This window comes from Electrona antarctica, assembly GCF_951216825.1.
Source record: "Electrona antarctica genome assembly, chromosome: 8".
In the NCBI taxonomy this organism is placed as follows: domain Eukaryota; kingdom Metazoa; phylum Chordata; class Actinopteri; order Myctophiformes; family Myctophidae; genus Electrona; species Electrona antarctica.
This window is the reverse complement of record NC_136789.1, coordinates 1,782,501-1,798,208: the sequence shown is the minus strand read 5'-3', so window position 1 is coordinate 1,798,208 and position 15,708 is coordinate 1,782,501. Positions and strand designations below refer to the sequence as shown.

Here is a 15,708-nt window from a genome sequence, read left to right as displayed (position 1 = left end):
TGATTGACTATGCTACAATTACTTAAACTGTCTTTGAATTGACAGATATAATTGTGCCTTTCCTATATCCAGCCACGGCAAGCAAAAGCAAAGAGAAAGTAGACTCATACATGATCCTCAAAAATATATATAATACAAATACGAAAAACTGCCTTGTTTCTCTCTCTCTCTCTGTGTGTGTGTGTGTGTGTGTGTGTGTGTGTGTGTGTGTGTGTGTGTGTGTGTGTGTGTGTGTGTGTGTGTGTGTGTGTGTGTGTGTGTGTGTGTGCTGTTATGCATCTCAAAGCATGTTATGGACAATTACTTACCCAATATAATCCATTCATCTCACTTAAAGGTGTAATGAATATACCACCAGACCAGAATACTCAAACGTTCAGTAGTAATACTTCCTATTTTACTTAATTGATTTTTAAATGTGTTAATGATCTTGCCCCAGCTGTACTTTGTCCTCAGGTAAAAGGGACAGGTAGGTCTACTAATAGAATCACAGGGGAATGCAGACAGCTACCACAAGGTAGCAATGTGCAGCACCACTTATTCCGTAAAAGGGATACACCTGTGGAATGCCCTACCAACTGAAAAAAAAAAAAAAAAAAAAAGATCTCAAAATATTTAATGAAAAGGTTAAACACTGGTTGAAGTCGGGCCAGAGGTGCAAACTCTAACAATAGACGTCACTGCTTTCAGGACTGTATTTTGGGAATGTTATTGCTTTTGTACGTGTTTAGATTAGAGCTTCATGCATGTCGTATTTGTTAATTGATTATTATTTACTAGGTAGATATTTGTATAGAAGTCACAAATTAGCCTCGGCTATAAATACCAATATATACAATTCAACAGTTTCATGTTTTTATAACTTGTTACATTGTTTTTTGTATAGTCCCTGTCAAATAAACATAAATGAAATAAAAATACTCTTCCTGTGAAAAGAAATGTAATACAATCTACCTCCATGGAATTCCAATAGACTCTCATCCTTATTGAAAATGAGTGTCAACCACAATGAAAGAAAGACACCAGGGCTTGAATATGCAAATACATGGTATTTTATTGACCTGAGTTCACTCAAAGCAGTATTGGAACGTTGGGCTCAGTGCATATTAAATATCCTTTAAATAAATATTACACTCCAATTTTATATATTAGAAACCATGATTTAATCCCATACAGCAACAATCCCCACTAGCATATGTCTTATACAATATTCTGTTAGCTTCAGTAAACACATGGAGGCCATACAATTGCTTCATAGTAATTACCAATCACTAAGCAAACTCCATGACAAGTAGACATTAGACTCTTTCAGGTGGGCAGGACACAGTTCACGGTGGTCCCAATGCCCCCCCCAACACACACACACACACAGGCACGCGCACGTGCATACACACACACACACACACACACACACACACACACACACACACACACACACACACACACACACACACACACACACACCTTTCTGAGGAGTCCAAATAAACTAAAACCCTCTCATTTCTCAACGACCTTCCGATTCCCAGTAACTTTATAGTTCTCCCGTTCCTTTCATCTGTACTCTGTGTTCCTCATAGTCTCATCATCTTTCTTCTGCAGTGTATTTTCCACCCAGCTCTCTTGCCTGCCGTCTCTTAGGTATGAGGCTCGGGCGCTCAGGTCATGAGGCTCGGGCGCTCAGGTCGTGAGGCTCGGACGTTCCCTGGAGGATACGCTCTCTCTTCTCTTCTCTCCATTGACCAGCTCATACTCTTTTCCAGTATCTTCGGACTGTTTTTTTGTCTGCCTCCGGAGGACCGTCATGACCATCAAGAAGCAAAACAGCCCAGCGCAGATAAAGATGGCCTGAACACCGAAGAACCTACGGGCCAGCAACACAGTACAACACCACCGAATTATACCATAAAACTGGTTTAGAATCACTAATCCAGATTGTAAACAGAAAACCCTCATTGTCCATCTATCTCTGAGAGTGTACTGTACAAAAGCAACCAAATGGACAATTAACACTGAGTGTTTTACAGTGTGTAGACATAGATTAGCTGTAGACTGAGTTAGTCTAATCCCTGTGATAGCGACCTGATTCAATGCATTGTTGTTCATAACTTTCATTGGAAGTACAAGTACACTTGAAAGTTTAAACGGACCCCCAGCGAGGCTTTCCAGGCAAATCCAAAAGGGAGAAGGTCACATGGCAAACCGAGGACCAAGGCCGAGGGATTATATCTCCACACTGGCGTGGGAACACCTCGAGATCCTCCAGTCAGAGCTAGCTAATGTGGCTATAGGGAAATGGAGGGCTGGAGTCCCCTGTGAACGGCTACCTCCGCGACCTGACTCCGGATAAGAGCTTGAAGATGGATGGATGGATCTCTTGAAAACATAGTCAACCAAAGAAAAACGTTAACATTGTACATTGTTCAGCAGAGAGCTTGAGTTTGCTAGCCAAGCGAGTGTCCACGCCAAGCAGTGCAACTAGAATGACTCTGGGCCGTTTTGTGAACCAATGTGTTGCACAACCGTGTCACTTGACAAAAATAGTTGGATATTTAGATTCAATTTCAGTTGAAAAATCTGCCTGATAAATAAAAGTAATCTTGCAATCAAGGTACTATACTTGCCTCTGTCTGAAATGGTCCATGTTGTAGTAGAGACAGGCAGTCGTCTTGCCACACTTCCCACCCCACAGGATACAGGCACTGTCTATGACAGTGCCGTACAACACAGGTCCTGGCAAGAATGCTGTATAGAGATACAAAATCACACCTGTGTGAAGCGAGGGGCGCTCTACATCATCATACATCATCTCATTCCGGCCAATGAGAATTTGCGTCCTCACCTTCGTCTTCAATGGTTGTGTTTACGCAATGTTCGTGTTTACACAAACACTCAAAACTGGCCATTCATTGTCAGTGGCATTCAATGTTCGTGTTGGACAAACACTCAAAACTGGCCATTCATTGTCAATGGCATTCAATGTTAGTGTTGGACAAACACTCAAAACTGGCCATTCGTCAATGGCATTCAATGTTAGTGTTGGACAAACACTTAAAACTGGCCATTCGTCAATGGCATTCAATGTTAGTGTTGGACAAACACTCAAAACTGGCCATTCATTGTCAGTGGCATTCAATGTTAGTGTTGGACAAACACTCAAAACTGGCCATTCGTCAATGGCATTCAATGTTAGTGTTGGACAAACACTCAAAACTGGCCATTCATTGTCAATGGCATTCAATGTTCGTGTTGGACAAACACTCAAAACTGGCCATTCGTCAATGGCATTCAATGTTAGTGTTGGACAAACACTCAAAACTGGCCATTCATTGTCAGTGGCATTCAATGTTAGTGTTGGACAAACACTCAAAACTGGCATTCATTGTCAATGGCATTCAATGTTCGTGTTAGGACAAACACTCAAAACTGGCATTCATTGTCAATGGCATTCAATGTTCGTGTTAGGACAAACACTCAAAACTGGCATTCATTGTCAATGGCATTCAATGTTCGTGTTAGGACAAACACTCAAAACTGGCATTCATTGTCAATGGCATTCAATGTTTGTGTTAAGTTTGTGTTGTGTTTATGTTTACACAACACAAAAAAAAAAAAAGCTGGACATAGCGCCCCTCAAAAATGTGCATGAAAGAAAGAGAGAGAGAGAGAGAGAGAGAGAGAGAGAGTTTGACTATTGAACATTGAGCTCCATTTTAATACTTTTGGTATGGTGTGAAAGGACTCACCCAATACCCTGAAAAGCATGTATTGCACTCCAACTGCAAAGGACTTATCTGCTGGATCTACTGTCCTGCAAGAAAGAATGAGGGCAAGAGAGAGAAAGAGAGATAGAGAGAGAGATGTCATGGTTGGAAAACATGTATTCAACATAGTACATCATGGTGTGTGTGTGTGTGTGTGTGTGTGTGTGTGTGTGTGTGTGTGTGTGTGTGTGTGTGTGTGTGTGTGTGTGTGTGTGTGTGTGTGTGTGTGTGCGACTGTGCGTGCGCACGTACGTGCGTGCGTGCGTGCGTGTGTGTCAAATGCAAAAAAGTTGGCTAAATACTGTTCCGTCTCAGCTATGGGCAGTCTGTCTATCTGGAGAAGGCGATGTTTCATTTATCCTTAAGTGGCTTTTTTAAAAAAACACCCTGTCTAGTAGTGTCAAGTAGTAGTATGTATGTCATCAATATGCTATCTTTTTCCCTCTGTGTGTTAAGCATGTGCAGCAGTTGTATCTGGCTTGACCGTAATGTAACCTTGGCTTCTTCTGATCAATGTTTGGATCTATTGTATTGCGCCTCTTGTGCAGATCCAAATAAAATAATTCAATGTGTGTGTGTGTGTGTGTGTGTGTGTGTGTGTGTGTGTGTGTGTGTGTGCGTGCGTGCGTGCGTGCGTGCGTGCGTGCGTGCGTGCCTGCCTGCCTGCCTGCCTGCCTGTGTGCGTGCGTGCGTGCGTGCGTGCGTGCGTGCGTGCGTGCGTGCGTGCGTGCGTGCGTGCGTGCGTGTTTATCTGTCAGCCTAAACCCTAGTGCTGCCTATTTGTCCTTCAAGTGATCTGTCCATCATCCACCCATACATCCATCGCCTCTCTCCACCTGTCGGTACCTGAGTATCATCATGAAGGAGGGGGTCTGGGAGAAGGAGGCGGTGAAGCAGGTGAGAGCAGCTAGCACCAAGAAGGGAAGGAGGAGGTGGGAGCACCAGGTGCCACAGGTCCCTGGCACCGCAGTGCCTGGAACGCCAGTTTCTGAGCCCACACACGTACACCCTGTGTAGTTCTGTGGGGGAGAGAAGTCAGACAGATCGAACCATGTCAGAAATAGTTGGTTCGTTCAGTACAGTTCACAACTGCAGAAAACGCCATCTCGGTAGCGGTTTGGCTTGGTGCCATTGGTGCACAACGTATCACCAAGTCAAGAAGAAGTCATCACTTTGCAAAGTGCAAGTATAAGCTGCAAACAAAGTGTATCTAAACAGAAGCTATGATTTCACATATGTTCTGCGACTAGACTATTACCAAAGGGGTACGTATGTAAATGTAAGTAAATGTAAATGTATCAATCAGGACCGGTCGGTCATGCAAGGGCCACTACTACCAGCTCCCTAACATCTACGTATGTCTATCGAACCCATGTGAAAATAGACCATTGTTCAGAGAATTGAGAGAGTATGCGTGCTGCTGACAATTTTATGAGACTGGCACAAAAAATGCCCCAAAAACTTGCTTTGACAATTGCTTGTCAAAGGGCCAAGGAGAGATGAGAGGAGTCTCTCTGAGGAGCTTAGAGCGAGTACACACTCGGTCTATATGGAATCTAAACTCTATGCTTTTTGGGAGATGGGATCCAAACGTCTTAAAACATGTACTCCAGTATTTCTCTCTCCCTTTCAATTCAATGGGGCTTAATTGGCATGAGAAAACATAGGCTACCAAAGCAAAAGTGGAACTCGTACTGATTGTCAAACTCCAGCAGAGGGACAAGAAGGAGAAGGAAACCACAGACTTCCACTTCTGACTGACCACAAACCTCCGTACATTTGCCTCCCAAATATGGGCGTTTCTCAGAAAGAACTTTGATTTGCAGAATAATTCTTAAACATAAAAGTGAGCTTTTATAATAGTGTCAGTCTTTTGCCTTGGTTTATGAACCTCACCACGCATGCAGATTATACATTAAAACTATAGCTTCTACTGTGTAGCTCTTAATCAGCAGTTCCATTGTTCCATTCTTTATCCTTGCCCACAGCCACTACGGTTTGCTGTGTCTCTCTCTCTGACTGTTGCTATCAAAATAACACATACATGCACCAAATAATGGTCACAATTAAGGCCACGGTCAAACTGATTTAATGGTTCCTACAGTATATCAGGAACACAAAAATCGTCATTGTGTGCTCCTCCAGGTGAATTTTTAAATTAGACTGTGTACTAGCCCACATAATACATATTAGAGAGGATTGTGATGTGTGTTACAGTTGTACGTATGTTACTTCATAAGTGAAAGCCAGAGGGCAGCATAAACTATGATCTGTGTGATATGAAATATGGATTCCTATATGAATGGAACTATGAGGAGATCTAAAAGAGGAGGTTATTTTTTTCATGTGCTTATTGCAGAAGGAATACGATTATGTAATCTATCACCTCTAGATTTACAGTATTTGATGAACTGCAAAAGGCAACCCTCTTCTCTCTAGTCATGTCGGGAGCCATGGGTGATTTTTAACCCGCAGCACGGGTATGTCTGACTAGTAATGACTGTAGGAGTGTTGGTATGTCTAACGTATGCACCCCAAGCCACACAGCACTCTCCCTGCACCTACTGTATAACTGGCCTCATCTGGCCTTCCAGGAGGACAGATTTAAAAACAATTATTAGATGTTTAACCACATGAACCCCATAGTCCCTATTTTGGGCATACAATAATACACAAACTGTTACGTGCCACGTAGGTTTGTCTGGGATTTCTCTGTATTCCTCCCCTGTCTGTCCTTCCCTCTCCACTCTTTTCATTCTCTGCAGGTTTGAAGTCACCAAACACCTCATCTGACAATCAGCCTGACTCCACCCTCATCCAATCAGAATCACAACCATCTGCTGTCTATAAAAGGCTTCCACCTGAGCTCACTCTCTCTCGTCTCAACCGGTTCATTTCAGTTTGGAGGCCTGTCCCTGCAGCCTCATGTTGTGTCTCCTCTTTTGAATCCCCAGAGCAAACTTTATTTTCGCTCAGATTGGCTTTGAGGACCTAGTCATGATAGGCTGCCCGAGTCTGAACCCATACTCATGAAACGCAGCCTAGTCCAATGAGAGTGCTTCCTAAGCCCTGAAAGGCTGCAATGAGGAAGTGTTAATATATTTGATATGATTATAGACATGCCCATAGGGATGCCTGGTCAAAAGTGTTTTTACCCTAGGTTATATAATTGGTCTTTATTGAGAAATGAATATGTACGTACTGAGTAAATTGAACATTCATTACTTGTACTATAGTTCTCGAGAGACACCTGTGTGTCCAAATGTAAAAAGGTAATTCATAAGATGATCACCCTCAATATGTGTTATACTTATAATTATCCATATGGTTGGTCATGGCACTGAAGCACCGCTTAGGCCTTATGCTGCAAAACAGTCAAAGCAGAAGTGATGCCTTTCCTTAAGTCTGATGCCTGCTTCCTGAGCAAATCTGCCATCTGCAGCACTAACCTAATCTAAAGGACGTTTGCCAACACATGGGATATGGTGTAACCATCCATTAGAAGAACCAACGACGACTGATCACATCACTTTGCATCTCCTTCCATAAAAGTTGCAGAAGAGGAAATAGTTTTCTGTACCATATGAGGCAACAGTAGTCTGCATTCATGATGCCAAAAGTATACACTGCAAAAACAAGCAAACAAACAAACAAACAAACAAACACAAACAATCAAATACGATACTCGTATTTGATTGTTGACTCGTATATGGTGTTCTTATTTGCTCAGAATACGAATTGAGAATATTATACAGTATAATAGTCATAATATACATTTCGTTAATGTATTGTCTGCTTGTCTCAGGGTCTTAAAAAATCACGATCTGCAGGCCCCCACCTGTTTGTTTTTATGGTATTGCTATGGAGAATTTGGAGATACATATAGGACTACTGGTATTTTACTTAATCTAAAGGTTTAATTGTGCACAGCAATGTACAGTAGCGTGTTCGTGTTCCAGTAATGTGAAAGTAAGCAAGTGTCACATGCACTAAATCTTTGGGTGAGTGAAATCCATTTGCTTTTGTTATATATCTGACTTCTGAAGTCATGTTTGCAATGTTTTCTGTGAGATCTCAAGTCCCTGGAATCAGCACTCTAAAATCGTTAATATAATCGTAAAAGTATATGGTCCAAAGCAAGTAGACCTACCGTGACTTTCAGGCTTATGTTATCCACCTTCATATCAAGACAGCCAGCATGACAGGGGGACCTGAATTCTATTCCATCAGAGCCACAGATTGGGTTGAAGGCCTCATTGTTACATGCACATCCAGTGTTACATGACAAGGTATCCTGGCTAAAGACATGCATAGAAGCACAAGTGAATACACTTAATAAACATTAATGCAATATAACACACACACACGCGCACGCACACACGCACACGCACACACACACACACACACACACACACACACACACACACACACACACACACACACACACACACACACACACACACACGATCACGATCACGATCACGATCACAAATACAAATATCAATGTGCATTAACCACCATGTTGTTCTTCATAATTACCTTACCTGGGGGGAAACACACCAGAAACCTTCTGTGTGGGGCAGCCAATCAAGAGCAGCGGTATAGCGCTGAAAATGGACAGCGTAACGACAATGCAACACATCCTGCTGGCGCCGATCGTAGACAGATTCAGCCTCCGCATCATGACTCCACCCAGAACGATGCCCAGCACCGCCAGGGGGATAACAACACCACCTGTACGCAGCAAACAGTACAGTACATGTCTGTGAAACACACTGTACTGCATTAAATGTCCATACAGATAGGCTGAGGCAGCAAACAGAGTACATGTCTGTGAATGACACACTGTACTGCCTTAAATGTCCATACAGATAGGCTGAGGCAGCAAACAGAGTACATGTCTGTGAATGACACACTGTACTGCCTTAAATGTCCATACAGATAGGCTGAGGCATTTCAACACCTCACTAAATGCTTTGAGAAACAGACCAGAATTATGTGGGTAATAATCAATCTCTCACTGCTCACTTGTTGAAAGTTAGGTCATAAATGCTATGCAAATTCAAAATGATGGAGGGCTTCTACAGTACATGAAATGAAGGCCTGTAGTTACAGAGACTCTTCTGTAATTGAATGGTGAACCCATATTCATTGTCATTGCACTCCATGAAGTCCCATTTCATGCAGACTATACTTAAATATGAAATGCAGAGCTTGTGTGCTCACCGATCATCATGTTGGCTATAGAAAAAGACAGGCTGAACTGTCTCTCAATAAACTTGGCCATGAAGGTGGCAACGCCGACCACCAGCGCAGCCATGAACACCTGAGAAAAGACCACCAACAGGTAGACGGGGCTCCGGAACGTCCGCAGGGCAATACGAGGGAAACCTGCAGAACGGAAGGATGAGAATGGGTGAGGATGAGAAGAAGAGGAAGAGAAGGATAGACGCAAGAGGAAGAATGGCATGTGTTGTGGAGATAATATATTTCTTTAACAAATTTAAATAGAGAATGAATTTGCTGCAATCATCATTGCCCTTCAGTCACCTGCACCATGCAGCAGACATAACGGGGAAATGGCAAACAGAGGCAGTTGAAAATCTCACTTTTGAGGAACTGAACGAGGCTTTGTTCCTTCTTTGGTTCTGTTGCATTCTCTGTTCTTATTTCATCGTCTTCTCCATCCTCCTGACCAAAGGACATAGACAAATGGATTAAAATAGGGGACATTAGGGCAGCTGAGAGGGAGACTGTTGGAAAGTGAGATGAGGACACCTCCAGTGTGTCCAAATGCAAACAACACCAAGCGAGTTGGATGAGCTGCTCTTAAATAAATGTTTTTATGCTATAGACCTGACACTTACACTAGCACATATCGTAGCTGCTTGGGGAGCAGAACCAGCAGAACATGTTGTCAAACAGCACGTCACATCTTGACACTTGTAGATTATATTTTGTTTTATTATTTTATTTGCGTTATAGCCGCTATAGGGTGCTGGAGCCAGAGGCTGGCTCTTCGGACAGAGCATCTTGACATGGAAGAGCTTGGGAACCCCTGATCTACAGTCTACACTACAGTACAACATTCCCCAGTTGGCTAATTGCTCCACCTTCTAATCTAGGTATAACTCAGTCAAGAGTTTTGCTGGCTGTGCAAGGCTAGCGATGTCTTATTCTTTTTACATTTGACACTGTCTATGTGTAGGAAAACATACAAGCACTGAACTAATATTACATTTGACACTGTCTATGTGTAGGAAAACATACAAGCACTGAACTAATATTACATTTGACACTGTCTATGTGTAGGAAAAAAACACTGAACTAATATTGGTCATTTGTTACCAGTAGTATAAATGCCTTTTCAGATTGAACGCAAATATGCTGTCTTGATGTTTGTAGGTTACATGATGCATGATGTGTTATACAGTACAAACAATAGTACTGTATATACAGAAATAGAGTGTAGATCTGGTTCCAGCCATTTGAAAAAGACACCCACTATTATATACTTACCCAGCTAACTTCATTATTCTTTTCTTTTTTATGTTTGTCCATAAATCAATGCTATAGAGCGTCGCAGTCCCGCCTCCTACCCTGGACCAGGAAATGAAACCCAATGCATTTTCCTCATAGACATTTCTTAAAGTATTTATTTAAAGAGGTTACGCCGCGGACAAAGCCAACTCGAGTCGTGACAACTCATGACAACACAAACAATATTTTGGACCAAACAAATAATTAGAAAGAAGAAAAAAACGGCAGGTTACAACACTTTTGTTGTTGTTTTTCTTCTTTCGTAACCGTCTTTAAATAAATACTTTAAGAAATGTCTATGGGAAAAATGCATTGGGTTTCATTTCCTGGTCCAGGGTAGGAGGCGGGACTGCGACGCTCTATTGAACACCCTTTATGTCAGTGTGTTGGTTAAATATAAACATTGAACCAATGAAAGTATTAAAAAGTGTTTTGTACAAAACCAGCTATTAAACTCTATTGGTCCCGCAAACTAAAGCAGCTAACTCCATCCCATCTCCCCCTCTCATGCAATTACTGTATGTGACAATATATAAAGTCACAATACCAACAGTGATGAGGCAGTATTGCTTTGTTTTAATTATAAGGTTTTCTTAATTTCCTGATTAAAAAGAATAATAATAATAACATTTCCTTAAAAATGAGAATTTTATAATGTAATTATCTTTTTTTATTAGGATGAAACTATCATACTGCACCTCTTTGGGCATGCGGCTGGGGAAGAACATGTATGGCAGCGCTGCGACGAAGAGGAATATGGAAGTCACCAAGAAGCCCAGCCACCAGGCTCCGACCCAACGCTGATCTTTAGGGTCCAATCGGATCTCATCTAGAGACAGAGTAGAGAACCACTAAACAATCAGTACATTGATTAAGACAACTTAGGTCAAACGTCTGTTTGACTGACTATATGGGATTACCATGAAACTTAACTGTGCACTTTTATGCTCCCAAGAAGAGACCTATACAAGACATTCTCAATAAACCAAGCCTCTGTCATAAAAATCAATCAGTTCCTTACAGTACATGCTGAAATAACCAATTTGACTAATATCTCCAGGAGGGGCGAACTCCGGAGGGAATAGAATAATCCTCTTGACTTCCAGATGCCTTCCTTCCCCGAAGGCTGCCTTCTTTTATGTCAGTGGTTTTCGAAGTATGACCATTTGCAAACAATCTGCTCTGAAATCAAGTCTTATTTAAGCCACAATCTCACTCTAGTTTTTGCCTGATTGTCTTATGTTTTCATCATATGTTTTCATCATACAAGCTCTCAAGCCATATTTTGACTGATGAAGATTTTTGACAAGCACTTGCCTTTACCTCTGCTTGATGACTGCCATTTGTATTTCGCCCTTTGCCTGCCCACTGTTTTTGACCTTTCCTGCTCCTTGTCTGTTTGGACATTTTTTTAAGTGCCTTCTGTGTCTGCTTCCGAGTCTGTGCGTGACAGCCTAACTGTAAAAATATTTGTTTAACCACAAAATCCATTTCTCTTGTGAGAACGAGGAAAATTGTCATTGCAGTGTTTATTTATCAAATTCTACAATACATTTGACCCTCACAATTATAGTAACGCACGCACGCACGCACGCACGCACGCACGCACGCACGCACGCACGCACGCACGCACGCACGCACGCACGCACACACACACACACACACACACACACACACACACACACACACATACACACACACATACCATCAAGGTATTGCATGTTGTCCCTGACCGCATGCATTTAGTAAAGTAGGAACTCATGTGATGATTTGTATTGTATTTTATCGACCACTAGTTGAGAAACAATGCAGTAAATAACCTGGTGACGTACAGGTATGGTGACGTGTCAATGTTGTCAGTTACTGCCTGGGAAGAAAAGGGATTTAGAATCTCAGGGAAACGATACTGGATTTCCTGATTGAGTCACCATTATGAGGACTAATCGGGACCGGGACTAATAATGACGTAGAGACAGGGTGGGTTAAGAAAGAAAAGAAGATAACTATCCCAGAAAAAGTAAAGATAAAAATGAAATACATGTACATGGTCTGTGTGGACGTCTGCTGCTCAGGGTAAACTATAATATAATGTTTCGCTTTGGGTCCCCATGTAGTATATCTCTGGGTCCCCAAAGCGAACCACGTCTGGTGGTGCGCACTGCTAGCCTGGCTAATAAGCCAGACTCAAATCACACTGTCGTGTGGTATTTGAGTCTGGAGATGCTGTGTATGGATCTTGTTTCCCGGGGGGCGGGTTCAAACATTTTCTCTTTGACGCAATTGGTCAGAGCTACTGTCAGTCAAAGGTCTCAAGCATTGAACGTCACTGTACCAAAGCCCGCCCATATTGCATACCGTGTCCCGATTGGCCACACCAGTTCTCTGGTGTAGGAAATGGGCGTACAATTGAGCCTCTCCAGACCGTAATCCGCCGGCAGGCAATTTTTTTTTGCCAATGGCTGATTCGGTCTGGCTTATTAGCCAGGCTAGCGCACTGCGCACAGCAATATGCTTATGAACTGCACTTTACTCTAGTAGCAACGCTTCTCATATACGGTAGACAAGTACCAGATGCAACAGAATTTGTTGTCCTCTCAAGATAAATGTGCATCATCTGCTCTTCTGCTCTATGACCATTACGCTGTCCATGGTGCTGAAGAGAATATCCATCCATCCATCCATATCCATCTTCAACCACTTATCTGGAATCGTGTTGCTGGGGTAACAGTTCCAACAGAGATTTCCAGTCTTCCCTTTCCAGAGCCACATTACTGTAACAACTTCCTCCTGGGGAATCCCGAGGCGATCCTAGGCCAGTATGGAGATATAATCCCCCCAGAAGATCTGCACCCCCAAAATAATTTATTACCAGAGTGGTCAGAATAAAACACATTTTTCATGGCCTTTGATAGCTGACGAAGGCTACGTAGGTTAATTCAGCTGCTGAATTGATGCACACACTATACCAACTGAGCTATCCAGACAAAATGCATCCCCATGTTCACTGTGCACACAAAAAAGATGCAGAGATGCTGCATTCCCTTAAAGCTGATTTTGTGGGGCATCCAATTCAAACAAGAATGAGAATCAAATTGACATAAAACATAATAAAGCAGTTGAGCATGCAGCTAAAGCACGTCAACTAGCTCAGCTGTCTGTACAAACTAGGACCACTTCTCTATATGGTTTGCACTCCATACAGTAGTGTAGTGCACAGGCTCATGAAATAATCTCAAATTGATTATTTATTAAAGATTCTTTAATCAAAGATAGTCCAGCTGTGAAAAAAGGCCTTTAGGTAACATTTGTTGGAGAAAACTGGATATTCAGACACACACGCTACCCTGCAGGCACAATTCATCCTCTGTTTGTTTAACAACCAAAAATGAGGATGCATGTCATGGTGAATTGAAAGTTGATTTTGTGAGTCATCCAATTCAAACAAGAAGCAGAAGAAAGAATCTCTGCCAGTATTCACGCCCTACATCCCTCCATCTTGGCCCTGACACACTGAAAGCATCAATGACGTGAGCATCATTGACGTGCGTCAAGTTAAGCTTGAACTTGTTCACATTGAAGTTGGGGACATTTGAAGAGTCTTTACTGTATAATCTGCTTCACTGCAATTATTAATCATTTGAACTGCACTACACTGACCCAATTATGAATCATTTGAACTGCACTACACTGACCCAATTATGAATCATTTGAACTGCACTACACTGACCCAATTATGAATCATTTGAACTGCACTACACTGACCCAATTATGAGTCATTTGAACTGCACTACACTGACCAAATTATGAATCATTTGAACTGCACTACACTGACCCAAATGAACCGAGGGACATACTGTACTACAGTACAAACATTTACACGTACGCAAGCACACAAACACACACTGGGACTATAACGCACCTGTTGTTCCATTTGCTCTCTCTCTCTCTCTCTCTCTCTCTCTCTCTCTCTCTCTCTGTGTCTCTGTCTCTGTGTCTCTGTCTCTCTGTCTCTATCCTCCGACTGGCATAGCGCTCTTGAACTAGTAACAGGGTTGTACATTGTTCTCCTCATCCATATTTTTGCCATTTAAATCTCTGCCATCACCAGCTAAATATGTGCAAAGGAAGACCGGACAATTAGTTTAACAGATCAATTTGTACAGACCATCATCAGTTAATCTATTAAATTAAAAACGTGTGTGTTTCTGAAAAGACAATATTAGAAAAACATTACACACTGTAATACAAGTTTGACCAAGTCAATGACCACATATACATTGTGTCGACACTCCAAAAGAGAACTTTGCTCTGAAAGACACATCAGCAGATTTTGACATGTCCACTTGATACCGTCAGTGTGACTGCAGCCTTTGAAAACAATGGGTGTGTTTGATGACGCGAGCATCTGACACTGTGACTGTCAGTGTGGTGCATGAGATAACAATGTTTTGGAGTTGTGGGCAATCTAGCTCTGGTCCATAGCTCTAATGCGTTTCATTTAGAGCTATATGTTACTCTCAACTTCCGCCGCTCGCATGAATGCAGACCAGCCTCTCCTCTTTAGCGTAAATAAAAATAACGTTTTTGCTGTATACTCACCAAAACAAAGGCGAGTTGTGTCATTAGAAAGCCTACTTTCCTTAGTGGACGCACTCTGAGCCCCCCACCACACGTATAAACTGTACTTTTTGGCCAAAAGAAAATTTTGTTTCCACCGGGAAAAAAATAATTTTAGTTCAGAGAATTGCCTCATAGAGAATATTTTTCCTCCAGTGAAAAAAAAAACCCTTTCTGCCCAAAAAGTACCGTTTATACGTGTGGTGGGGGGCTCAGAGTGCATCCACTAAGGAAAGTAGGCTTTCTAATGACACAACTCGCCTTTGTTTTGGTGAGTAGCAAAAACGTTCTTCATCGTTAGCGTTAGGTAGATTTTATTTTTCAAACTAGATTTTAAAAATACGATGGCTTCCATTATCGCATTGCAACTTTTCAGGAATAGAAAGCCTGCCGTTTCTATTAGCTTTGATTCCCCATCGATGATGTCACTGGTGGACAGGTTTCTGAACTGCCCACAGCCCTCCTATGAGACACAGACCGAGTAGAAAGAAATGGTGGCATTCATGATACAAATTTTATCATGAACATTTAAGGACCAATTGAAGGTAGGTTGAAAAGTGGTTCTTTGTTGGTGAGAGGTATGAGAAAGGTGTCCCCTTCAGGCTCTTCAGCAGCAACCCATGAGGGCTATAACCATTGATCAACCCATGAGGGCTATAACCATTGATCAACATAGCAAACGGGCTAATTTACATTCTAGGCCCCAGGTTGAAGTGTCAATCACAACAAGGAGACATAATGTCGGAGAAACATTGACCCCGCCCTTCACACCACACTATAGCCACCTTCC

General features: G+C 42.1%; 1 protein-coding gene across 1 annotated transcript in view; it reads right to left on the bottom strand.

The window, feature by feature from the left end:
* Positions 1-1,056: 1,056 nt before the first annotated feature.
* Positions 1,057-15,708, bottom strand: part of LOC306928065 (solute carrier organic anion transporter family member 2B1-like) — a gene marked incomplete at its 5' end in the record, with an annotated part of 18,414 nt that continues 3,762 nt past the window's right edge. Inside the window, 10 exons of the mRNA XM_079507984.1 lie at positions 1,057-1,861; positions 2,622-2,742; positions 3,744-3,808; positions 4,608-4,780; positions 6,426-6,550; positions 7,908-8,059; positions 8,306-8,495; positions 8,988-9,152; positions 9,371-9,452; positions 11,000-11,130. Coding sequence (XP_079364110.1) covers positions 1,678-1,861; positions 2,622-2,742; positions 3,744-3,808; positions 4,608-4,780; positions 6,426-6,550; positions 7,908-8,059; positions 8,306-8,495; positions 8,988-9,152; positions 9,371-9,452; positions 11,000-11,130 — 1,388 coding nt within the window. The 3' untranslated portion in view covers positions 1,057-1,677. The remainder of the gene's footprint in view (positions 1,862-2,621; positions 2,743-3,743; positions 3,809-4,607; positions 4,781-6,425; positions 6,551-7,907; positions 8,060-8,305; positions 8,496-8,987; positions 9,153-9,370; positions 9,453-10,999; positions 11,131-15,708) is intronic.